The sequence below is a fragment of the Semicossyphus pulcher genome, unplaced genomic scaffold (assembly GCF_022749685.1).
Source record: "Semicossyphus pulcher isolate SPU_LCO1_2020_fin unplaced genomic scaffold, fSemPul1.0.p SCAF_1, whole genome shotgun sequence".
Classification (NCBI taxonomy): domain Eukaryota; kingdom Metazoa; phylum Chordata; class Actinopteri; order Labriformes; family Labridae; genus Semicossyphus; species Semicossyphus pulcher.
In genome coordinates this window covers 25,151,575-25,176,413 of record NW_027211603.1, presented here as the reverse complement: position 1 = coordinate 25,176,413, position 24,839 = coordinate 25,151,575, and the positions used below count along the sequence as shown (strand labels likewise).

The window sequence follows — 24,839 nt, the reverse complement described above, 5'->3', positions numbered from 1 at the left end:
AATCAAAATAGACTTTGGTGGTGCTCGACCAATGAGAGCAGCGCTTGTTACGACGCCGCCTGTGGACTGTGGAGGCTGTCCAGAAAGGAAGCGTTGAATCTCTCAGTCAGTGGGTGAGTTAAGCTCTGTTGATTACAGTAAGTCACTCGTTACATTTCGTCCATAAATATTATATCGTGGGTTTTTTTGCAATGTCTAGCAGCTGTTACGTGCTTTAAAAGTCACTTAACGTCTGTCTTTGTGCCGCTATGACCTTGTTGATATAACATTACATTGTCCGAATACTGCTTGACAGAATCGTTTACTGTCACATCCCAGTTGTTTCGCAGTCAGAGTACAATACACTACATTAAAACTGTTTATTGCATGACGTATAACAGCTGAACATGCTGTTATATGTCACAGTATTCTATTATGTTCTAATGTTGGGGGGAGAAAACAGGGTACCGCCACAATACATTCCTTATTTTATCATTGGATATAAATAAGGAGAACATATAAATGTAGACATTATGTCCAGTAACAGGAATGAGTCGTATTACACAAATTGCTTCACTGCATAATGGATTGCTTTGAGAATCACTGATTTTTTAAGATATATACCGAAACCGTTTGTAACATCATCAGCATTTCATCTTTAGCAACATAATTTTTACTTTTATTATTACTTCTTTATTTCTTATTATCATTGCTATTATTTTTTGTATTCATAACAGTTTTTTGAGCTGTTGTCACAACTAAATTTCCCCCAATGGAGGATCAATAAAGATGATCTAATCTTAATGTTAATGACTGATATTACAAACAACAGTATGTAAATCAAATGTAACATCCAGAAAATTAACTATTTTAGAGGATGGTTTTCTATTATATTTCAAAAAGTCAATTCTAAATGTAACACAGCACAAAATAGCATATTATGGCAATAAAATAAAACACACTTTTAAATTGTCAATGTTAAAAAAGGAAGAAATCCTTGATATGAGTTTATTAATGACAAAATGCAAAACAGTAAATCGGCATGTTGGCTGCAGTGTATTAATGTATGACATACATGACAGTATATCACAGTAGCTTCTCTGATCATTCATCCCTCTTGTCTTCTATTCTCTATTCCCTCTCCAGGCATGTCCTTTGTAAAACAGAATGAATTAATCTCACAATCTACTATCTTGCACCCTTAGGTCATGGCAGCTCTTATGTAATGTCATACAAAGTAATAAATAGGTCATTGATTGCAGATGTACAAGTGCATTGTAAAGCAGAGCAGCTTCGTGTACATGCTCACGTGCAGTAGCATTGTGTACATTTCTGTATGTGTATTTGTGCGTCATTTCAGCCGTCACATTCAGGTTAAAGGGCTCATCAGGTGAAAAGGGGAGGGGAGGGTCGCTCAGAGCAGCACACACTAAGAAGTCACTGTTAGCTTGCAATGCTTCCTACAGCATCTTTTTACAGGCGTTCACAGCTTTAAACCTGTAAGCAATAGTCATAGGCTAATGAGCAGGCTTTAGGTTGATAACACAAACACAGACTGTTCTGGATTATATTTGGTCTACAACAATTCGGCTGAGGGTAACCACGGTGTTTAACTGCTGGCATCTTCATTTCTAAGTTGAAATAGGTACATATTTCCTTGAAACCAGAATACTCTTGACTATATTATTGATGACTATGTTGTTTTTGTAATTATTAGACACATTGTGTCTGCCCTTCTGTATGTTAAAATGTCCAGCACTAACTGAAATTGCAATACCCGTAAAGTCATGCCCCCTTGAACTCATCCTAACCCTGAAATGTGGGATGTAATGCACTCTGCTCAGTAACTAAGTCCTTTTTCATGTCTGCTGTGACAATAGTGATCTGCTTGCAGGGGAAAGTCCAGTTTGTTTTGGACTGTATAATGTCCAGTATTAATAGCGGCTGACTGATGAGTGATCAGCGTAATCCTTACGACAGCTGTAAGAAAGCTTTGTGAGGCAGAGGGAGGCCAGAGGCAGCACAAGATCACAGGATACTGTAAGGCTCCAGAGGAAGCAATCGCCCAACTGCTCACTTTACAAATGCTCTCAGCAGAGGCAGTCCTGCTGTTTTGACAGCACTGTTGAGATTTATATGTGCTGACAGGAGACCAAGGGAATATATCATGACTGACAACACTGGGCATTGTGGAAAGCAAATATGAGACAAATAAGATGCGCTGACTGACCTGCATCTCTGCTTCAGCTGTGCATGTGCAGGATGCAGGAGTACAACGCTGTGGAAACTTTCTCCACATCGTCTGCACAGTGCCACTCACCTCATTTCCATTCTTTTAAATCCTGATTTAACCCTCAGGCTTTGTAGCACAATTCAGCGTGTGGTAGTGTAAACACAGCAGCCGAATTCTGCAAAAATAACACAGTTTTCCACCGTTTTCAATGTGTCATCTGAACATGTGTGTGTGTTTTTCTGCTGTGTTTTATCAGCCTCTGTATCAGATTAAACTATATAATGGCAGCAGTCAAAACATGTCAGACTTTTCCTGGTCAGACTGTTTTGGTTTCTTCAGTCGCACTCTGCCATCGGTGTAAAGCTGCGAGAAGCAGTAGACTTCGTGTTTCCGGGGGATGCAAGATTATCATCAACATCCACTATATTTGTTTTGCTAGCGTTGAAAGTAAAGTAATATTCTAAGGGCACAAGTACAATAAGCATTGGATGGGTTTAGTACACAGCTAATTTTGTCTAAGGATCAGACTTTTAGTCAGCATTATTTTGATTTCCTCTGATTTGTTGCAAGTGTTGCATGAAACACAGCAAGCCATATTGAGCTTGACCAACAGAAAGTTGTTATTATTACAGGACGAGAAAAAAATAGCCTGAATGAGAAGTTTTGATTATAGGTTGAGGTGTCTGTCATTGGCTAGTGTTAAAGTCTAACAGGCTTTGTCCTGCGGGTCACTGCAGAACACAAACTCCTTTGTGAATCTCATACAACACCAGATAACATCTCTCAATTCTCTCAGCACCGCGCGTTCGCTTGCGGTCAATACAATAAGGCTTAGCGGCTGATTTTTCCATTCTATATAATTGGCTGGGGACTCTGTCAGCCCACACTTCCTTTCAATTCATAGCAGTTGTATTCATATCACTTGGCTATTATTTGCTCTGGCTGACCCATTGATTGCAGGTTTAAACCCTCAGCTCCTCAAATAGTAACCTCGCTCAGCTGTTTCACGGCTGTGTTGCCGTTAGCAACAATGAAAAGAGCAATATGGAGATCAGTCGCTTCAATTAAGCCTGCGATAGAAGGCAGACTTAGAAGAGATGGGGGCGAGACATAGCACTCTTGTGACGGGGACTTCTACATCTGTCACTCTCCATCCAGCCAGGTGTCTGTGTCTAAACCAGCAGGATTATCTCTGATTGGACTGATAGCTGAATCAGACCCCCCCGGTTGCCGAACCTCCTCCTTTTTTATCGCTCACATTAAGATCAAATCAAGCACCGCGCAACAGGACTAATGCCCCACCTTCCTCTGCCTTCTGCTGCCCAGAGGAAGACATCAGAGGTGGGATTGGTCCTCGCTCCTCCAGACTCCCTTCCATCTGGGATCCTCAGGGAGAAGAGGAATATCTGACAAGGGGCTTGTAAGCCTCTTAGCCCCCCTGTTGCCCAGCTCTCTCTCAGCCCATGTTTTCCTAATTTAGTTGTGTAAGGAGTCCGCTGCAAGGCCCTTCTGCGCCGTTTGGATTGAGATTCTCTTTGTGCTTCTAATAGACTGGCCGTGTATATCAATTAACACTACTCAGCCAATGGCAGGTTCAAATCTCTTGAGACCAGCCGCGCTAATTCCTGTTTGTATATTTCCGTATGGCTACAATCATGTTTCTTTAATTAGGTATCAGTTTTGATTTGCCCTTAATGACTTCATTTGATCCTAAATATATTTTCTTTCTTGCTTGTTTTCCGACATTAGCAGAGTATTTACTAAAGTATTTCTAACATAATTCACAAAACTGGCTTGATAACTGGAACAGAAAGGGATCAAAGGGATCATTCTCAATGCTTGAGACTCTGAGGATGTGTCAAAGTAACATTAGAGGAGCCTTTTTATCTATACCAGAACTACATCTCATTCACATTTCATTTTTGTGTCTCAAACTGTAGAAGAAAAGTGCTTCTGACAGCTGGCTGAACACGGTGATAGGCACTACTGCTGCACTTTATTCCCATGTTTTTTCCTTTTTCATTCATCTACTTGTGAACGCTCTGCCCGGAGTGAACGACGCTCCCTCAGTAAGAGGATCACAGAGTTAAACACACAATGTGGTGTTTCCATCGGCAGCTATTCATTTGTGATCCCCCTCTTTTCCTCCACTGTAGCGCTGCGCCGTGACCGCGGGAGGCCGGTGGCCACAGATGGTTCTGCAGAGAGGGCTGCGCTGACTTTCTTTGTTTTCCCATGAACATGTTTGGCGTGTAATCCTGGATTAACAGAGAGACTTTGTGTTAATTTACAGCTGTAATACAGCTTTCAATTAATGTTGCGACTCCCAAACACACACATGTATGGGGTATTAGGGCCGAGAGATAGTGTGTGTTGACTCTTTGCTCTGGGGAATTGGAGTTAATAGAGATCCAATCAGAGGTCTCTGTGGAAGTCCACCTCATTCTGAATCCCTAAGGAGTCACTGCAGCTTATATATGCACTTTGTATGAAACACATAGGTAATGCTATTGTCTGTGCACATTCACACCACATGCGCACACACACTATCAATGACAGAGGGTGCCTCAGAAAACCAGGCGGCTGCATATGGACTCTCTTGATATCAGTCACTGGCTGTGTGATCTTGTTATGCAAAGTCCCTTAATCCCTACCTATGATGAATGCGCGCTGGAATGGAGGAGGAGGGTTGGGGGGGCTGAAACAGAGATATGAGGGCAGCTGTAAGGGAGGCTGTCCACTGCACTCGGCGAATGCAAAGACTCCTGATCCCCCCCCCAGCCTCGCAGAAAGAAGAGAACATGTGAAATCACGTCTCAGAGTGCATTACAGTACAATGATAGAGATGCTGAGAGGAAGACAAATAGAGCCGAACATGTCGCCTTAGCGCAGACCTGAGATTCACATTAACCTTTAGACCGCTTGCTTCCCAACAGAGGAATTACAGGGCCAGAGGTGTTATTGTAGCAGTTGTGGGAGGACTGAGTTAGTAGTTCCTGAATAAGAGACACAGAGCAGGCTGTGACGGGAAAGGGGGCACCTCATTTGGGTCCTGTGCTGAGCGTGTGTATGTCCCCCTTCACCTGCTCGAGCGCCGTCATTCACAGGGTTGGTAGGGGTGATCAGGGAACAGAGGGAAGAGCGCAGTAGCAGCACACGAGGAGGTAAAAGCACAGAGTTGGTGTTTTTTGGATCAGAGACGATGGCGAACAGGCCAAAGAGACAAACCGTGCTAGGGATGAAAGAAGATATAGAGGGTTTAATAGGTGGAATATAGTTGGCATGACGGAGAGAGCATTGTGTGTGTGTTTGTGTGTGTGTGTGTGTGAGAGAACAGTGGAGGGGGGTAATGGGATTAGGGGTAACACCTTTGGCAGGGCCGGGAGAGCCACCTGACACCCGGTCTGTTGGGGACCTGGGGAGAAAGGAGGGGGGCAGTGGTTGTGGTGGTGGGGCAAAGGGAGAAATTGGGGGTCTAATCCGTGTCCATCTTTGGGAAGTCATTCCCAGAGCTCTGAGGATTTGGGGCTTTGGTTTCCGCTCTGCTTGCTTTGGTTAATAATACCCTGGGAGGGAGAGGAGACATGGAGAGAGAAAGAGGGGAAAAGACAGAAGGAAGCAGGGGGGACAGAGAAAAAGATTTCTTTACCCTGTGGTGGACTGGCAGGACAGCGGCCTGAGATACAAATGTTTCAAGTGCAGACTAACCTCTGAGCCAAGAGATGCTCTGATACCATTATTGTCTTTCTTACATACATTCCAACACCTGAACTTATATATCCACTGATATAGAGGACTGACCCTAAACCTGAGTGATTAAACACAGAGATAAATATTCATATTTAGATTTTTATCATATTTTGAAAGTTGTATCCTAATAACCCTGTATGGATATGACGTGATTGCTGGCTCGGGTTTAACCTAGGGATGGGCATGTCAAGCAAATATAGCCTACTATTCAATCTTCACTGGGAACTGTTATTCGAAGATCACCAAACCTCCCGTGCGTGCAAACACACGCTGGCATAAGGAGAGACAGAAAGGCCGACTTACTTTTTTTATGGTTTTATTTTCAAGTGTGTACCATAAAAACTACACAGGGTAACACAGGGTAAAATAAAGTGTGCATCTTCCCAATATAATACACAGACATGGATAATTTCTCTTACGTTGAGAATCAGTCATACTGTGCATAGTTGTTATAGATTTATGCATCCTTTACCTTTTTAAACTTCACCTCATTTTCTTTTATTTCTTCCACACAGAACTCTCTGACGGCTGCAGAAGCCACTACCGTTTTACCGGCACCTGGCGCTAATGCTTTCTTCTTCTCTTGTTATTTAATGGCGTTTAGCAAACAGCTTTCAGATGCGTAACAGTCACCGTCTGGCGGTAGTACCGCAGCACAACCAGGCGCTGGTGAAAACAATGGATTTTCTAGTTTGATAATCACTCTAAACATGATATATCGGTTATCGGGAAATGTGTCAGAAAGCATAATCTATGGGATCCTCTCAAAATGTGCCTTTAACAAATAACAACTTTCCTGTACTAGCAGAGAGTGTATTGTTATTCAAAGCTAGCAACGTTTCAGCAATCTATGTTTTTCCACCAGTAACATGTAGGCGTATATGGAGCAGTCATTATGAGGCAATACTAAACTCTGTGTTAAGGTCCGTGGAACATCTCTACAAAAATATATCAAGCAGCTTTATTTAGTATTTGTTCCTGATTTAATCGCTGACATTTTGCTTGCTCTGAGTAACTTTACACTCCCAGTGAACACCTCACTGTTGTCACATGTAACAGACTTCTGGATATGGTCAGTGGTAAATGGCCTGTACTTATATAGCGCTTTTCTAGCCTTCCGACCACTCAAAGCTGCTTTTACACTACATGTCACATTCACCCATTCACACACACATTCACACACTGATGACAGAGGCTGCTACTTAAAGTGCCCAACTGTCCATCAGTCATCACATTCATACCTGTTGGCTATGCCACCGGGAGCAATTAGGGGTTCAGCGTCTTGCCCAAGGACACTTCGACATGTAGACTGAGGGAGCTGGGGATCGAAGCTCCGACCGACTCTACCACTGAGCCACAGCCGCCCCGTAATATCAGTTCTTCATTGCAACTCTAACACATTCATTGCTGATAACAGCTAAAATACACCCATGATATGTTATGGGTGGTATTTTGGTATTGGTGTGTAGGCCACTGTTTTTGGTGCAGTGAAGAAGAATTAGTTAAACATGTGGATTTTTTTGGAGGTGGGTGGGGCTTAAAAATGGTGGTGTCAGGGGCATTTACCATACTGGTATCTGTATCCGGAAAACTCTAGCTCCTTTCTAAACATACACTTTCAATATGTTTGTGTTTACCTCTGTGTGTGTGTGTGTGTGTGTGTGTGTGTGTGTGTGCAGGTGTGCACACGTACACACAGTGCCTGACAGTGTGTAAAGATTAACTTACTCTCTTCTGTCCGTCCAACAGGTTGCAGCTTGAGTAAAAGTCAATAACCTGAGTGTGGCTGATGTTTGCTCAGAAGACACACAGTTGTGTGTGTTTGTGTGACGGAGTGTTTGCAGGGCAGGGAGGGTGGGTGAGGGCGGGGGGTGTCTTTGTGTTTCTATGGTGCTGACAGAAGTTGATAACTGCTCTAATGATTGTGGTGGTGTCGGAGGCAGCACAGTGTCAGGGGCTTGCTGCAGTGTGTGTAGAGCTGTTGGCTGGATGTGTCACAGCTTTTGTGTTTTTCCGTCACCTGAGCGCAAGGTGTTGATTGGTCGATCCTACATGGGGGTCAAAGGTCAGGGAAGTTTTCGGCTGTGAACTGGCCGCTCAGCCTCTGAGAATGAAACACCAGTGAAAGTGCCATCTTAGCAGTAGGCCAACTGTGACAACCTTGTCCACACCTCTAAAAATTAAACCCCAAACAGCCCTGTGTTTTAGAAATCCTCTGAGGACTTAAGCCTACTATACATGGACCAGACACAGAATCATGTCGTCACCACTGTACTGTATAACATTTACAACTGTGTACATTAACATCGTGTCCTAACCTACGGTTGTGTTTTGTGCTGTAGTTGGAGATGTTCCGCCGTGTGCTGGGGAAGACCCTGGGGTTTGTGGGCTACACCGTGCAGTATGGCTGCATCGCACACTGTGCCTTTGAATACATTGGAGAAGTTGTTGTGGTTTGTATTAATACTATTCTACTTTTTTCACCTTTGTATACCAGTTGTATATTCCTATTTCATTTGATCTATTTTATCTATTCTTATTTCTATTTGTATTAACTTTGTCTTGTGCTGTTGTAACACCCACATTTCCCATCTGGGGATCAATAAAGAATTATTTTCATTATCTTATTCAACATGAATGACAATTTCTTTGTCAACTTATGAAATAATTGTGATTTTTTTTGTTTTGTTCTATTTCAGTGTTCTGGTCCTTCTATGGAGCCCACCATTGTCAACCATGATATTGTCTTCTCCGAGAGGATGAGTCGTCACCTTTGCAAAATAGAAAAGTGGGTCCCACTCACAGTGGATTCATTTACAGTACACAAAATGAGGTCACATGTTGGAATATTTATAAACAGTGTACAATTTCCATTTTTGAGTGTTGTCTTTTCTTAAATTTCTAAAAGGAGGAAAATACAAAATAGCCGCACTTTCCTAGAAACATACCACAAAATCTAAGACGCAGTCTGTTTTGGGCTATCGCAGAGGAAAAAAGGTTTTCTATAGCTATTTATTAACAAAAACGTGTATACAAGTTATTTCAACACTATTTCAATTTATTTTCATTTAAAACACATTTTAAACACACACAAATTACAGCCTACCATCTGTTTTTGCCATGTCGAGTTTGCAATCCTGCTAGCTACCGGTGCTGTAGGTAGCGGTAGCCGGCAGCCTACAGTAATGTTGATTGTTGTGAGGGCGTTGGCTGCAATGGTGATCATGACGGTGCGTGTCTGTGACGAAGCGTTAAAAACAACCAAGTTAGCTTAAAACAGCGAGGAAAACAGCACTGCGGCATATTATAAACAGGAGACGTTGTAGCGGCTTGGACCTGGAAACAGTTTAATGCGGAGATGTGACGTCACCACTTAACAACCGGATAGCGCCATTGTCTGGGTAAAATAGTTTAACACCTCTCTCTGCATCGTATACTGGTATATTGGTCGCACCAGTATATAGGACGCAGCCCACTTTTTAGATAAAAAAAAAAAAGGTATTAAAAATGTGCCTTATACACCGAATTGTACAGTACATCGTAGATAATAAGACATTTAGCATTTTTAATTTTCAGTAACATAATTGTGTTTCTATTTTCTTTCAGGGGTGATATAGTTATAGCAAAGAGTCCATTTGACCCTCATATGAACATTTGTAAAAGGGTAATTGGACTGGAGGGTGACAAGGTCTGCACAAGTTCCCCATCAGATCTGTTCAAGACCCACACATATGTGAGTATGTTCGTAAGTGCTGAAAGTTTTCTCAGGCTTTTCTTACACATCCGGTGATTACCTGCTTTACCAAAAAAGATACCTGGTGCCAGTTTTACTGTTTGTCTTCCACCAACAACAATTCTCTTTGGAAGAAACAAGTTGATGGAGACGCACTAAAACAGAGAATAAATGTGAATACATTACAGCTAAACGCTTGCTAGATTGACAAAATCTCTATGCATTTAGCAAAAGTGACCGTTTTTCTTTGTGTGTGTACCACCGTCTATATACTATCATAGTTGTTTACATTTTAGACCGCACACATCCATTTTGTGTCATTGGTCAAAATATCAGCTTTTGACAACACCTATATTTCCTCAGAACAGTGATAAAACCAGAGAGTGAGCAGGGGTTCTGCTGCTGAAACCACTGTCATTGCTTTTCTATTACTACTCTCCCCAACGCCCACAGCTCAGGCCTGCAATCTCTCTGAAGCCTGTTAGAGTTAGTGCCAGCCGAGTGGACACACTGATGGGTGGGCGGAGGTGTGTGCGTGTGTGTGTGTGTGTGTGTATGTGTGGATACGTCTGCAAAGCAAAGGTTGCGTTTATGTTGCATGTTTTTGAATTGATTGTGTATTTTATAGACGACTGTTGAATGAGTTCAGGAAAAACGCAGCATAAGGCCTCTAAGTGTCATTCAACAAATCAAATAGGAAATAAAAAGGTTTCTTCTTCTGCTAGCTTCACCTGCACGTACACAGGCCTGAAGCTGTTATAGGTGACATCATTGTGTTGTGATCGTTGATCCCTGTATGTAGTGAAAGATGTTTCAGTTTGAGGTTTTTTAAACTGGACTTTGAGGACAGTTCCGAAAGTTTGGCTTGTCTGTCCTGTTGAGAAAAAAATGTATTGACATTCAATTCGGAGCCTTTGCAGCCTTCAGAAGAATCAAAGGATGAAAAAGTTTTAGTAGTATGTTTCTATAACCATAGATCTTGCATGAACAAACAGATAAGCCATTTTGGCTGTGTGTACTGTGGCAACTTGTCTAAAGTCAACTCTGAGGTTTAAAACTATTGCAATGATTCACTGCAGTTCTCACAGTCACAAGTGAGATGGATCATGGTGTGACATTCACAGTGCTTCTTTTCATTCAGTGCATGTGGTGAGTGGAGCAGTTCAGTGTGGGTTACTTAAAATGGAGCTGAAATAACAAATCTTTTCATTATCAATTTGGGGCTTTATGTCTGTTTTTTCTCTATTTAAAGCTCCTGTGACGAGTTTTTTAGTGGTTATGAAACAGACTTAAATTAATTCTGATGACTTTATATGAGCTACTAAAGCAAACCAGACCATCAGTGGCAATATTGATTATTTCTATATAGTTATTTTTAATGCCTGAAACTGCTGACGGGGGGGTAGGTGTCAGACGAAGCGATTAACTGCAGGCTGCCTTTGTTTACATTTTACAGGCGAAAAAATTTAAAGTGAGTGATGCATATGACTGTTAAAGAAAGCAGGATTAGATTTTTTGTTAAAAAACACCACTTAAGCATGTGCAGGACAAAATTAAGCAAAAAAGATGAGGTACGGCTTTGTCCACAGGGGGCGCCAAAATCAACACAAACCGAAAGTTCCTCACAGCAGCTTTAAACACAAAATAGGCAGCTATTTTGACATTACTTCTCCTACACACCACTTAAGCATGTACTGGACAAAATCAGCAAAGAGATAAGAGGTACAACTTTGTCCACAGGGGGCGCTATAATTGTCACAAACCTAAAGTTCACAGCAGAAGCTTTAATGTCAAACACAATAAATGTGAATCACAACTTCTCTAAGCCCGAGAAGTTGTGGTTCACATTTATGACTTATTTTACGTTCTATGTTTTATTGTTCTTTTCTATTAAAACAATGAAAAGCTACGAATCTGCACATTTGCAAAACAACTTGTTTGACATTTTGCTTGATTAAACAACTGAAACAACTGCTCTCTGCAGATTATCTGTCAATTAATCAACACAATTAGTTGCTTTAATGTTCCAGCTGTATTTTACAATCTGTTGGTTTATGTGATCAAATTATTGTTTTTAACATGAAAAACTAAAAACATATGAAAATAAAGTGGGATAAAAGTGATAATAAACCTCCAATACAAAAACTTTTTGTTCACTTATACAACAAATGAACCTGCATTTTCTTTGGTATCTGGAGGATGACATGAGTCAGACTCATTATGCAGGAACAGAAAGACTTGGAGAGAGCAAAATACAGAGTGCTCTGATGGGTTTTCAGTTGTCTGGATGGGACAGACTGCATTTATAGGCATAAGCAAGTGAGCTTGTAACTTGTGTTGTGTGTCCTACACAAACACAGTGTAATACTGCTCTTATCTGTAATTGTTGTCAGCGTCAGTAACAAAGCAGGTGAGAAGCTTAAAATAACTACTGTGCAAAGCTGATTGTCACTTTTCTTTTTTTAATACCATGAAGCCTAATAAAAGCTTTCCCATGGTAATGTTTTCTAATCCCAGGAGCAACATCACTGACTAACTGAGAAAAAACCCTCTGTGCACATAAATGTTTGGCCTCCCTCAGAGAGCTTTGTTTGTTTGTGTGCGACTGTTAGGACGGTGTGAGGCATTATGGGTGGACCTGTAAAGACGAATCTTTGAAGGCGGTGTCGGACCCTGTCATCACCTCCTGTTTTGTTCTGACAGACAGGCAGGTCCTCTCCACCCTCAGAGCTCCAACAGCAGGCTAATTGCCCTGTCACCTTTTAGGAATCATTTCTGTGTCTGAGCTATTGTGTCAAAACAATGACACTTGATCCCTAATATTACGGCAAAGAGAGCGAGGGAGAGGGTGACAGACAGATGGAGAGAGAGAGAGAGAGAGAGAGAGATGAAATGTCCCCATACGTTCTCTTCTTTGCAGTAAACACAGGCAGAGTGATATGGTGAAAGGTGAACTCACCTGTATGTATTTAAGCTGAACATAATTCACCACCTCAATCATGTTAACATAATGAGCACTGTAATGGTGCGGCTGTTAAACAACACACCTCCACGGCGAGGAGAGCTCCGGTTTCAGTGCTTCTCGACACGTCTCTGACAGGTACACAATGCCTCACGTCGGCCTGGCCTACCGGCACAGGACGGCTGCAATCTCTGCCATCCATCAAAGCGACTCCACATATACATACTGCAACTCTGTGCTGGGCCCTTTGGAAATCTGATGATGACAGATTAATCTGTTCCACTGTCAAAATAGCATATTGATACTGTTTATGTGCTAAAATGATTGGAGATGATTTCCAACTTTTATGTGCATGCAAAGAGTTAAAGCACACAGTTTTGCAGCTCTTAAGAGGTGCTTGAACCAGCAGTCGTCTGTGTATATTAGAAAGAGATGGAGCATTATCTGGTTACAACACTACTTTGCATCAACCAGGTTTTAATTCAAAGGTTTGCCTTGACTTTTTTTCCCCTTCCTTGTTCGCACACCTGCGACATGCAAGGTGATATGCATAGGCTCTTATCCTCTTCACAGCCTCAGTACAGCAGGTCATGTTTCAGACCTCTTCACTTTCTCACTTAGCCTGCATGATTCTTTAAGTACGTCTCTCTTTACTCGTTTTGTTGGACTCTAAATCCAAGTGCTTTCTTGTGCTGTTGTTTTTCGGATTGATTAGTTATGGATCAATCTCGGATCCCATCGGCTATAGTCTGATGACGATATAGCTTCTGGGGACAATGTTAAACATGCCGGGCATGTAGCCAGTGGTTAGCGATTAACGACTTCCTTTTCCGCGCGCTGCATTGTTTACAGAAAAAGAAACTTTTGTGATTTACTTGTAATTAATGGGTCTTACTTTCCCCGAAATTTCAACATCATGATGCAGATTTGTAAGGCCTGTCCTCAAGAGGAGAAGGAAACTACTTTTAAGATGCTCGTTTGTTGAATGGAGGTCCGATTGATCATTTCTGATGCATTCAAGGAAGTCAGGAAATCCAAACGCTGAATTGATCTAGAGCAGATTTTTAGCTGTTAGCATGCAGATGTTTGTCTATAGAGATTAAGCTGAATCATCGTCAGATGACGCTGAGCCGGGATGTCATTATGGCAGATTACGTTCCGCCTGCTTTTGCTCTCCTCATGGACTGATTTTCCTGCATACACCGCAGCCTGCTGATACGTGATTGGTCAATATTAGTCGGACTACAAGCGTAGCACAAACAGAAACCTTGCCGTCCCAGAAATCCACGTCCCTGCCTACAGATTCTACATTTCTATGTAGAATCTGTAAAAAGAGATTAGTGATGGATAGACTCGTGCTGGATCCTAAATGGAACAGAAGTGATGTCAAGATCCGCGAGGAAAAGCTGCTTCTTTTTCAAGACATTGGACAATGCAGCAGTTTCACATGAAGTCTCTTAATTAAACCTCTGTCTTCAGGATGAGCACAACAAGGATGATGTTTTTTTAGCACAAGATGAGGAGAAACAGGGGGTTCTGGTTTGGCAGATGACAAACGGTGGTGTTTCTCTTTCCTGTGCTTGGGAGCCAGCATATGTTACCATGTTAATGAGGTGTAATGGTGGGAATCCAGCATGCTGACATATGGTTCTCAGATGACTCCTTTAATGATATTCATTTGTGTCGTCGTTATTCACCGAGTTGTTTACCTCGTGTTAGGTCAACATGTCACTGGCTCGTGATTATGTCACATCATCTGTCTCAATTATCGAATATGAAACAAAACGCAGCATCTCACAGTGGGACCGGAGAGTCCAATCAGAGAGCCGGGTGACGGGAGTGAGGACCACGAGCCGAGGCGAAGACGTGACGTCAGGGTTCTGTTCCTTTATTCATGTTATTCTCTTTCCTCCAGAGGACTTTTGCCGTTAAAAAGTTAGGCAACACAAAAATAGACTCGTGGATTGTGATGCCCATTATGACAATATAATGTGTTGTTGATCCTGTCTGCACATATAGGGGGGACAGCGCACTTAATTAGGGCCTTGACAAGCCTACTCTCCTAAAGTGATGAGATTAATCATAATTGGTGTCACTGTGAATTAGAGCCCGCTTGGATGACCGCCCCACTGGCAGGTCGGACCGCGGTGGAGACCCTTGGACACTGCTGCTAGCCGCAGCTTAGCCCTCTCCAGCTCCCTCTTTTCCTCCCTCTCTCTCTCTCTCTCTCTCTCTCTCTGCCCAGCTATCTCAGGCCCCTCTCTTGCTTTGCCCTCCCTGGGTAAGAGGGGCGCAGATCTCAGCCAACAGCCTAATGACCCCGTTTGAAGTTCTTCTAAATCCCCCCCGACCCTGCCCGTTACCCATGACCCCTCTCCTAAGACGGTTCGGGGTTAAAGAGGGACAGGCAGGTTGACGTTAAGATAGGCTGAGGAGGGAGGGATGGCTTAGGCCACTCGTTGGGGGTAGGGGGTGGGGTTAAGGTAGAGTGGCACTACATAATAGGTCAACTCACTTATTCTTGCTAGAGTTAAGCAGTGCTGCATGTTCAGAGATTTTTGTGGGGTGAAACAGCTGTATTGTAATCATTTGTTGCCCTCTCTACATGTGTGTGCTGTTTTTAGGTTCCAAAAGGCCACGTATGGCTAGAAGGGGATAACCTTAGGAATTCCACTGACTCAAGGAGCTATGGCCCAGTTCCCTACGCCCTGATCCGAGGGCGTGTTTGCTTAAAGGTAAAAGGGGAGGTGCATTGAATGTTATCATGTTTAATTTGCAAAATCAGGACGCTAGTAAATCTCTCATACATGGATTCTACGGTGTTAGTTGTCGATCCATCCTTCAGTTGGTTTCGATGAGTCCCTTATGGCCACTTGAAGCACAACTCAGAGACGTGAGTCAGTTGGAAGTTCAAAGCAAGTGTGTCTGATTGACCAAAGCCTGGACAACATATTGTCTAGCTTTCCATTCTGCTGTGTTGTCACGTCACTGGATGTCATAGCAAGCACGACCCTGGAAAACAGGTCAGGCAACCTTCTGTCCATCTGATTGGACAGAGGCACTCCACTGGAGGCCTTATTACCACAGCTGATGGAATAACACGATCATCAGACACTTACTTAAAAGACATATTAGCAAATGTGTCCAAGAAGTGTGATGAAGTGTAGTCCATAGAGGTGTTTCATTTTATTATTTGAGTGTTACCTCTCTTTTATTAACCCTTTGTTTCTCTCCTCCCTTTGTCTCCTTCACAGCTCTGGCCGCCACATAGTTTTGGGACCCTCAGTGAAAGCCCGAGCAGACGGGTCATTAAAGCTCAGAGTGACTCCGACTGACTCGCTCACTTTGTTTATAGCATATGTCACTTTTTGAATAAAGCTGATATTTATTTACATTTGTATCTTTTAAATTGTTTTCTTTAACAACACAAATGGATCAGATTTATTTAAAAGTATGTTTATGGCGAGCAACACCACATGCTTTATCTCAAAGTCAATCTTTTACTGTCTTATAGCTGACAAGACTTCGTCACGTGGGTGTTACAGTGTGTCGGCTCTAGGAGCAGCATTGCGTGAGCAGCGAGGAAAGCTGTGTCTCTGTGGAGCTGCTAATGGGAGAGAGTGGGCAGAGGCAACGTGAGCTGCACTAGGGTTATGCCTCAGATCCCCTAATAAGACAGACAAATAATTAAGTTTAAATCAGAAAGATAAAGCTTAAATCATACCTGGAAGTTCATATGTTATGATGAATACTTTTGCATTTAGGTGCATTTCATGTTTGTTCAGATGCTGTATACAGAGACACCTGTCTAAATATACAATCTGTGACCTCAGCAAAGACTCAGTCCCTTAAAAAGACGTTATTAATTTCATGTTTACCCTTTCTCAGTATTATGGTAAAACAAAAGCTCTCTTATTGTTTAATATTTCATCAGGCTGCCAAGGCAATTGAAAAAATGTTAACATTTCCCATTTAAGCATACAATATTAATAAGCACTTAGTAAGGGCCTCGCTCACCACTGAATACATTGTGTGCGTGCTGGTGTGTGTGCGTGTGTGTGTGTGTGTGGAACCAAACCTGAGTCTCACACTCAGTATGTTACATGCACTTAAGACGCAGCTTCATTGTCAGCTGTCTGTAGTAACCAAATAATTGTGGTTTCTGTTATCAGGCTGCTGGATTGACAAAACTGTGAAACATAGCTGACTTAGAGCTCTGCTACAGATAGCGGACTTCTTGGTTATATATAAAGACGTTAAACCAGGTTTCCAAAAGGATTTTAATAGGAGTGCTCGTGGGAAGGGAAAGTCATGTCAAAATAGCCGCCTATTTTTAGTTTAAAGCTCCTGTGAGGAACTTTGGGTTTGTGTTGATTTTGGCACCCCCTGTGGACAAAGCCGTACCTCATCTTTATTGCTTAATTTTGTCCCTCTATCGCATGGCGTTGCCATATGGCACTAAGTAATTCTAAGTAATAAAAACATATTAAAACCTTTTTATCATGTTTAAGTATCAATTTATGCAACAGAGGGTTAAGAATGTACAGGACAAAATTAAGCAAAAGAGATGAGGTACGGCTTCGTCCACAGGGGGCGCCAAAATCAACAAAAACCGAAAGTTCCTCACAGGAGCTTTAAACTAAAAATAGGCGGCTATTTTGACATGACTTCCCCTTCCCACGAGCACTCCTATTAAAATCCTTTTGCAAACCTGGTTTAACGGAATTGTGTTTTTAACAAAAAATCTTATCTTATGTATCACTCACTTTAAATGAAAATGTAAACAATGGCAGCATGCAGTTAATCGCTTCGTCTGACACCCCCCGCCAGCAGTTTCAGGCATTAAAAATAACTGTATAGAAATAATCAATCTTGTCACTGATGGTCTGGTTTGCTTTTGTAGGTTATATAGAGTAATCAGAATTAATTTCAGTCTGTTTCATAACCAGAGAAAAACTCCTCACAGCTTTAAATAGAGAAAAAACAGACATGAAGCCCAAAATAGATTTTTGATGAATTGATAATGAAAAGATTTGTTTCATAACCAGCGAAAAAATCCTCACAGGAGATTTTAATATCCGGAATGTTACGTGTTACGTTTGTCATTCCTCGAACTCAATCCGTCTTGTGTAAAAGTGCATGTAATGGATTTGCTCCCTTGTCTTGGTCTGAGCTACAGGGTCACCTTAAACTGGAGCATTTTATTAGCTTGGAAGGTTATAAAAACAGGATTAAGGATTATTTGACAGGTGAATGCACATTTTTTTACCTGTTCATTTATTGTCTTATGTAATTTTGGCTTGTTTTAGTCTTGTTTATTCTAAATGTAAAAGTTTTGATGCAGCTGTCTTGGCCAGGACTCCCTTATAAAATAGATTTTGTATCTTAGTGGATTATTCCTGGTAAAATAAATATTCAATTAAATAAGATATAAATAAAAGACATGTTTATCTCTACAAAACCTAGAACAGATTGAGTGACTTAGTGAAACTTAACAGTAATCTGAGCAGCAGGAAAAACCAAGATGGTCTGATGTAGTATTTTTCATCAGCCTGCTGTCTCCCACAAAAAGCCAGACACTGCTGCACATCTCTAAGGCCCGCTCTTCCCTCTCAGACCTTCCTGGACTCAGACATAACAGCACACTCACATACTAAGCCGAGGAAGCTCAGCTGGTCATTCTCCGAGGCAGAGAGGGACTCTTCTCCTTCGAGCTCCCCAGGGGAAGTGAGTTCCAGGCAGCCGTGGGTCCCTGTCCAGCTGCTTCCCTGTCTGGAGGGGGCCAGAGGGTCAGAGACAAGGCTCCCTGTGACACTGAATTATCTGCCTGAGTGTGATTGTGCCTGCTGGGAGGGACGCTCAAGATTGTGTGTGTGTGAGTGTGTGTGTATGTGTGCATATGAAAAATATTTATGCAGGCTTTTGCTTCCAGCACATCTTTGTTTCTCAAGGTTTAATATTCATCTGCTGCGTGTCAACACGGTGCCAGTGTTCAGCTGAAATGCTGACACAAGTAGTCTTAGTGTGTCCCTTTAAAGGAAGTGCCCCATAGAGGGAGCTCTGACTGTTTACTAATGTTACTCAAGCCCAAGTGGATGAAAACAAGTCATGATTTAACAAGTTTAAGCTGAGGGCGGTGGGTTCACACCACCTGAGTTGTGGTACAAATATCACTATTTTACACACTTAAACCTGAACTCACTGTCCTCATATTGCACCTGCATCTGAGCTGCTTGTTACTTGACGTATACAGAGACATTCTGTATGTTTTGCTGTCATACTCTGAGTTGTGTCGGGACAGATTCAAAGAGATGACGGGGCAGAGGTGTATATCATTATCCTGCTGAGTGGGCACAAACTGAGGGAGAGATGGAGATCAGAAGAAACGGACAACAGACAGCTGTGCTGAGCTCTGCAGCAGCACACAGTCAGGCTGTGGGCTGTCAGCAGGGCCGAGGTGTGTCTGCTGCCTCTGCAACAGAAGAAGGGGACAGAGCTGAAGTGCTGTATGTAGCTCTGAAATATCATCCATAGTAATGAATAGTAAATAAGTCACAGTCCAGATTTGTTTGTACCAACTTTATAGCCATGCCTTTAAAAGTGTACTCTACAAATGTAATATTGCTTACAGCCGTCCACAGTTGGATCAGAGTATGCTAGCAGCTGCTAATGTAGCTTTGAGCTTCTTGTCTTAATTGTAGAAGTGTATTAAGTTGCTGTGCGTTGAGCTCTCAGGGCCACCGTACAATAGAGGTCGGGTATGTGTCTGTCTGTTTTTGAACTTGTAGGTTGTGTCCGCTATCAGACAGCAATCACTCATGATGTTCTATCCAGAGGACCTTATGCTGAGCTTCTTAGCAAAGTGAAAAACACTTAGGGACACTGCTGGGTTGTTGTTGTTTTTTTCGTTCAGTGTAATGCATGATGGTGTACAGCAGTGGCTCTCAACTGGTCTAGCCTCGGGATCCACCACCACCTCCTTAATGGCAGTTTGGACCTGAGACGGAACGAAACATCACGACATGTCATCACAAAACACAACAGTATAATAGTTAGCCAAAATGACCAGCAGTGCATAAAAAGAACATATTCCCTCTACAATTCATTCAGTTAAAAACCTTTTTTCAATATAAATAAACTGAAAAAGTGCAACATAAATGCAACGACTGCAGGGCTCATCAAGTTTCAAGAATGTAACTGTAGATATATCAGCGGATACATGGAGTGTGAATAAACGACTCTACTACTGCACTCGTGTCAGATATCCATGTTCTTCATAATAAAAGCGCAGCATGGACTTTTTGCACACATCCGCGACCCACTGAAAACAGCTCTGCTACCCACTTTTGGGTCCCGACCCACCAGTTGAGAACCAGGGGTATACAGTATAGTGATTTCTGAACTCTTCCTAAGTTAAAACATTAGATTTCTGCTGTTAACAAATGAACATGAACTTGTTTTCTTTGCATTATTTGAGGTCAGAAAAACATATTTTTATCTTAACCAGTCGTCATTTTCTGCAAATAAAAGACCTAAATGAGAATATTTTATTTGTAAGTTGGAGAAATGTTGTAAACAATTAAACTAAAGTTAATTTTACACAAACCTATAAATAGAAGAACCAGAGAAAAACTTTCTATGTACAGTAATCTGCTGTATATCAGGACAGTGATACAAAATATTAAACTCACTATATAGTGAACTAGATTTCAGACACATGCACACTTATCCGATCCAGTCGACCTGGACTCAAGTGACATCACTTGAGGCATAGATTATTTTTGTCCAGCTCCCTCTGCAGCCACAAAGACTTTCTACATGTGACAAAAAAAACCGACCTTACTGTGTGAAATTCAATGCAAATTAAATATTTCTTCAAAGTTATAAAAATGTTTTCAAATCAGATGAAACTGCTTTATTTTGTTTGAACAACCAACATCAGTAGCAGGGGTGAAACTTTTGCAGCTGGCACTAACTCTTCATCCCTAAGTGTCTGCTCTGCCACAGAGTGTGTATGAGCCCCAAAACACAGTTGTTTCTCTAAACTACGGTAAGCATCCTTTTGGATAAAGTGAAAAAAGTAGACCAGCAAACGACTCTTAGACAGTGCTTATTATAAGGTTATTGAACAGTAGCTGTTGGTTTATTGTCTTGGGATTGTTGGCCAAAGCATTCAGTTAGTTAAGCAGAGTCACAAGCCTTGTGCAACACTTATACACTTATATATTTAGAAGCAATTTTTATATTTAGCACAAGGCCTTCATACTTTCCCTTGTATTTTCTCAAACTGTTGCACAAAACAAAATAAAGGAGTTAAGCAAGAGGAAGATGAGAAAACACTGCAGGGGGGCAGCCGGGACGAGAGAGAACTGCAGAATAGTGGAATATGGGGCAGAGACAGGGAGACAGGCACTATCTGTTTGCTTGGTTCTTTAGTTCATTTCAGGTTAATTGAATCCTTTAAAAGTGCAGAGACACGTGAAAGAGGAGAGCGGGAGGTACGGCTACAGAGAGTAAGAGAACCGCCCGCCACTGGTAATGGCCTGGTTTGTTTGTTTTCATATCCATGGCGGAGAACGTGACCCAAAAGTAACGCTGCGGCATTACTCTGACAGTCCCTCTTAGTGCTGTCTGCGAACACAAATACCTCAGACCTACACACACACACACACACACACACACGGCAGGAGGAGAAGAGATGTAGCCTGTATCAAACCAAACTTTTGTTAGATAAGTTGGAGCTGTATCAATCACACTGCCGCCTGAATTCAATCACTTCTCCTGCTCTCTTTGCATATCTCTCTTCTGTGGATGCATCCTGTTTTCCTCCCTCCTCTCCGGGCGTCTTGCATTGCTGTTAGCTGATCAGGGAATTGCTCCTTTCATTGGCCGATCCTTTCATTCTCTCCTTTTAATCAAGCCTGTTAGTACTTCTTAATTAAGACATCACAGTCGCGTTTGATCGCCCTCGCTCGTCTTCGGTGTGTGAGAGAAATAAAAAGGGCATGGAGGAAAAAGAGTGGGGGGATACTCTAGCACACACTACTCTGTGTGTGTGTGTGTGTGTGTGTGTGTGTGTGTGTGTGTGTGTGTGTGTGTGTGTGTGTGTGTGTGTGAAGATGACTGAACAGCTTCAATTGGGTGCACATACACCTCCTCCAAACTCTGCCAGCTCTTGAGGCTTGTGGTGTGTACATCTCCCAAAGCCAACCTCCAGAGATCCATACTAGACAGATGGTATTGGAGGCTATCGAGCTCCCTACTGTCAGTTTGTTGTGATGATCACACACACCAGGCTGTCAATACTCACAGCCCACTAATCAAAGAGGGAGCGGAATAAAAAAACACAGCACAAAGACTATTTAGAAGGCAAACTTCACTTTTGCTTGATTTAATTCAAGCAAAAGTGAGACTTTTTGTTTTTTTACACCAACACTTGTAACTTGTGTCTAAAGCGTTATACGCTGAGGAACATTAGCCGGCCTTTGGCCTGGGTGTTTTTCCCCCCTAAAGGCAGCCAACACTAATAGTGCTTCTTCCCTCTAATGGTGCGGGTGGGTGGGATTATGTGTGTGCGTGGGGGGCCTCTGCTGTACATACAGTACGCTCACAGAGGGTCCTAATGGAAAGCTATGGGACCTCTATCCTCGGGCAAGGAGTGATGCATAGAGGGGAGGAAGAGGAGGGGGATGACAGCAGCCTTAGTCTGACAGGCCTGACCTATATCTCCCCTTTGCTTAATAGAGACAGGGAGATGGTAATTGGCAGATACACATTTGTAGTTATGAGCGCTCTCGATATAAAGCAGGAAGTGAGGGCGAGGGGTTTCCCTCAGCGCTTCAGACTCTTAAGGAAATCTGTTTGGAAAAGACACAAGATAATAAGACGCCTTTATCACACAAAAAATAATGTCATTTGCGTGATCATGAGGCTAATGGTGCAAGCAAAATGTGTGTCTGTCCCTCTCTCTGATTTGTCTGTCAGTTGTGTGTGTGTGTGTGTGTGTGTGTGTGTGTGTGTGTGTGTGTGTGTTCGTGAGTCAGACAGATGAAGGTACATTGTGTGTGTCTGCGGTCCCACTGGCATGTCCTGGATCCTGTAGCGGGATACGCAGCCCTTTCTGCCTGGTTTGCTGATGGGGCCTGTTCGGCTTCCACACAATTTAGCAAAGGAAACTCTGCACAACAAACATAAACAGACACAACCGAGTGATCCAGGGAATAACAAACAGGGAAAAAAACTAAACATAGAAGCACACAAACAGGCAGTGACACACGTGTAGATGCGCTAAGAGAAGATGTTTTTGAACATGAAGGGCAGGGATGACCTCATGGATGATTCAGCGATTGATTGGTATCAGAAAGGCTGCAGGCATGAAGCAAACTTTCTCTCCCTCTACGCTGATGACACTTCGCTCTCCACACGAGCCTTACTCCTCTACGATCACTCTCTCTGCTCCCACACTTTTTTATCTGAAGCTGAGGAACCTCTCGGGATTAGAGCTTGCAGCATCCCCGTCTCTCAACAAGCAGTCCATTTGCCCCTGAGGTAAAGGAGGATCAGAGAAGAAGAGAGAGGTCAGGATGGAAAACAACTTAGATCCTTAGAGCGGGGCATGGGCCCGAGCGGCGACGGAGCGCTGGCATGGGGAAGCAGAGCATTGCGTGCGTGTGTGTTTGTGTTCCTCTTCGGTCACTGTAGTTCAAAAGCTGAACCGCGTCCAAGCCTTGGTAATGATGCAGCCGGCCACAACAGACTACAATAACCAACAGTCTGTGGCTGGCCAATTACTGTCCGCCGCAATTATATTTCCAATTCAGAGGTAACAGGGGAAAGTGGCCCAACTCAACTAATCATTTCGAGCAATTACTTTTAAAACTAATTAGAATGTCAGGTTTTAGCTGTGCGTGCCTGAGCTCGGGGGAGGTCTTTGTTTGTGTTTTTCTTGCTGTTTTCACTTTGTCAAATCGGCGGGTTTGAAAGGAGAGAGCAGGAGGAGGGGGCGATAGCAGCAAGAGTGCAAGGCAAACATCAGCCGCTGCCATGGAGGGAGAGACTTGGTCATTATGGTAGTTATGTGAGTTTGGTGGGGAAGCCATTGTGTAAGAGAGTCTGTTGATGCCAGGCACTGTGGTGGACGGGGAAAAGTTCTTGGTTATGTCAGCTGAAATGCTGAGTGAGGGCAAAGCGTCCACAGATCTGTGGAGCCTCTGAGCCGGGATGGGAAGAAGTCTGAGGTAGACTGCACATGTCATACAGAGTTGATATCTTTATGTCAATATTGTAAGTAAAAGTGGACTATAGATATTACACTGAACAAGAAAAAGATTAACATTCTGAACAATTCAAAATTCTCATGTGCAAGCCAAGTTTATTTATAGAGTGTCACAGCCTGGCTCAGGGGAGGGACAAGAAGGAGAGGACCACACATTACTTATAACCAAAGATTTATTTAACCAAAGATAACTCGAACACTACCAAGGTTAAACGTGTTTATCAGTAATGACCAGTGTGTTGAATGAGTGTAAATGTAGTGTAAGAAACCAAGGAAACTAAATAAGGAAACAGTCTAACCCAAACAACAAACCATATGCCCAGGAAGAGAGAGTGAGACTGGCTGAATCCAGCAGCTTATATAGCTGAGGAGCAGCAGACACAGGTGCAATGATTAGCCGATTGCACTTCCTGGTTCTCTCCTAACAAAGGAAAAGACAGCCCCACACAGGAAGAGGGCTGTCACAAGAGCACTACTCATACATAGAGCAATTCAAAGTGCTTTACACAGTTAAGAAACAGAGAATTAAGAACATATAAAAGAAATGTGACATTAAGTAGAAAAAACAAAATATATTATGATATGAGTTCAAATCCGGTCAGAACAATACAACAGTATGCTTCAGCTTAAGTCTCCTCTCTCTTTAATTATAACTCGTCGGTTATAATTTTCTTTGTTTATAGAATTCCCAGAATTCTTTACTGTGGCAAAGTTCCATCTTCCCCTTTATTGTAATAGGCATACATATAGTAAACAGGCATATACACAGTGAACAATATATGTCTGAATTGAAGTGTGAACATGTTTTTTTGACCCGGTCTTCAACTCAACAACTAATTGATATCCACAGTTTATGGACTGTAACAATTCTTTGTTTGAACCAAATATCACACAACTGTTCCTCGTC

General features: G+C 42.4%; 1 protein-coding gene across 2 annotated transcripts; it reads left to right on the top strand.

Annotated features, from left to right (window-relative positions):
* Positions 1-74: 74 nt before the first annotated feature.
* On the top strand, positions 75-16,049 carry immp1l (inner mitochondrial membrane peptidase subunit 1). Of its 2 annotated transcripts, none has more exons than XM_069663207.1 (6): positions 75-113; positions 8,305-8,415; positions 8,662-8,750; positions 9,569-9,695; positions 15,282-15,392; positions 15,912-16,049. In XM_069663207.1, exons 2-6 carry the CDS (start codon positions 8,311-8,313, stop codon positions 15,990-15,992), a joined length of 513 nt encoding a protein of 170 aa, XP_069519308.1. In that variant the 5' UTR covers positions 75-113; positions 8,305-8,310; the 3' UTR covers positions 15,993-16,049. The 2 variants fall into 2 exon arrangements, with proteins under 2 accessions (XP_069519308.1, XP_069519317.1); XM_069663216.1 differs by having other exon boundaries at positions 93-137.
* The last annotated feature ends 8,790 nt before the right edge of the window (positions 16,050-24,839 follow it).

Excerpts from the sequence above, each read along its gene's own strand:
- immp1l (XM_069663207.1), top strand. The coding sequence starts at position 8,311 with ATGTTCCGCCGTGTGCTGGGGAAGACCCTGGGGTTTGTGGGCTACACC. Across the intron at positions 8,751-9,568 it reads CACCTTTGCAAAATAGAAAA|GGGTGATATAGTTATAGCAA; the intron begins GTGGGTCCCACT and ends ATTTTCTTTCAG. Across the intron at positions 9,696-15,281 it reads TGTTCAAGACCCACACATAT|GTTCCAAAAGGCCACGTATG; the intron begins GTGAGTATGTTC and ends TGCTGTTTTTAG.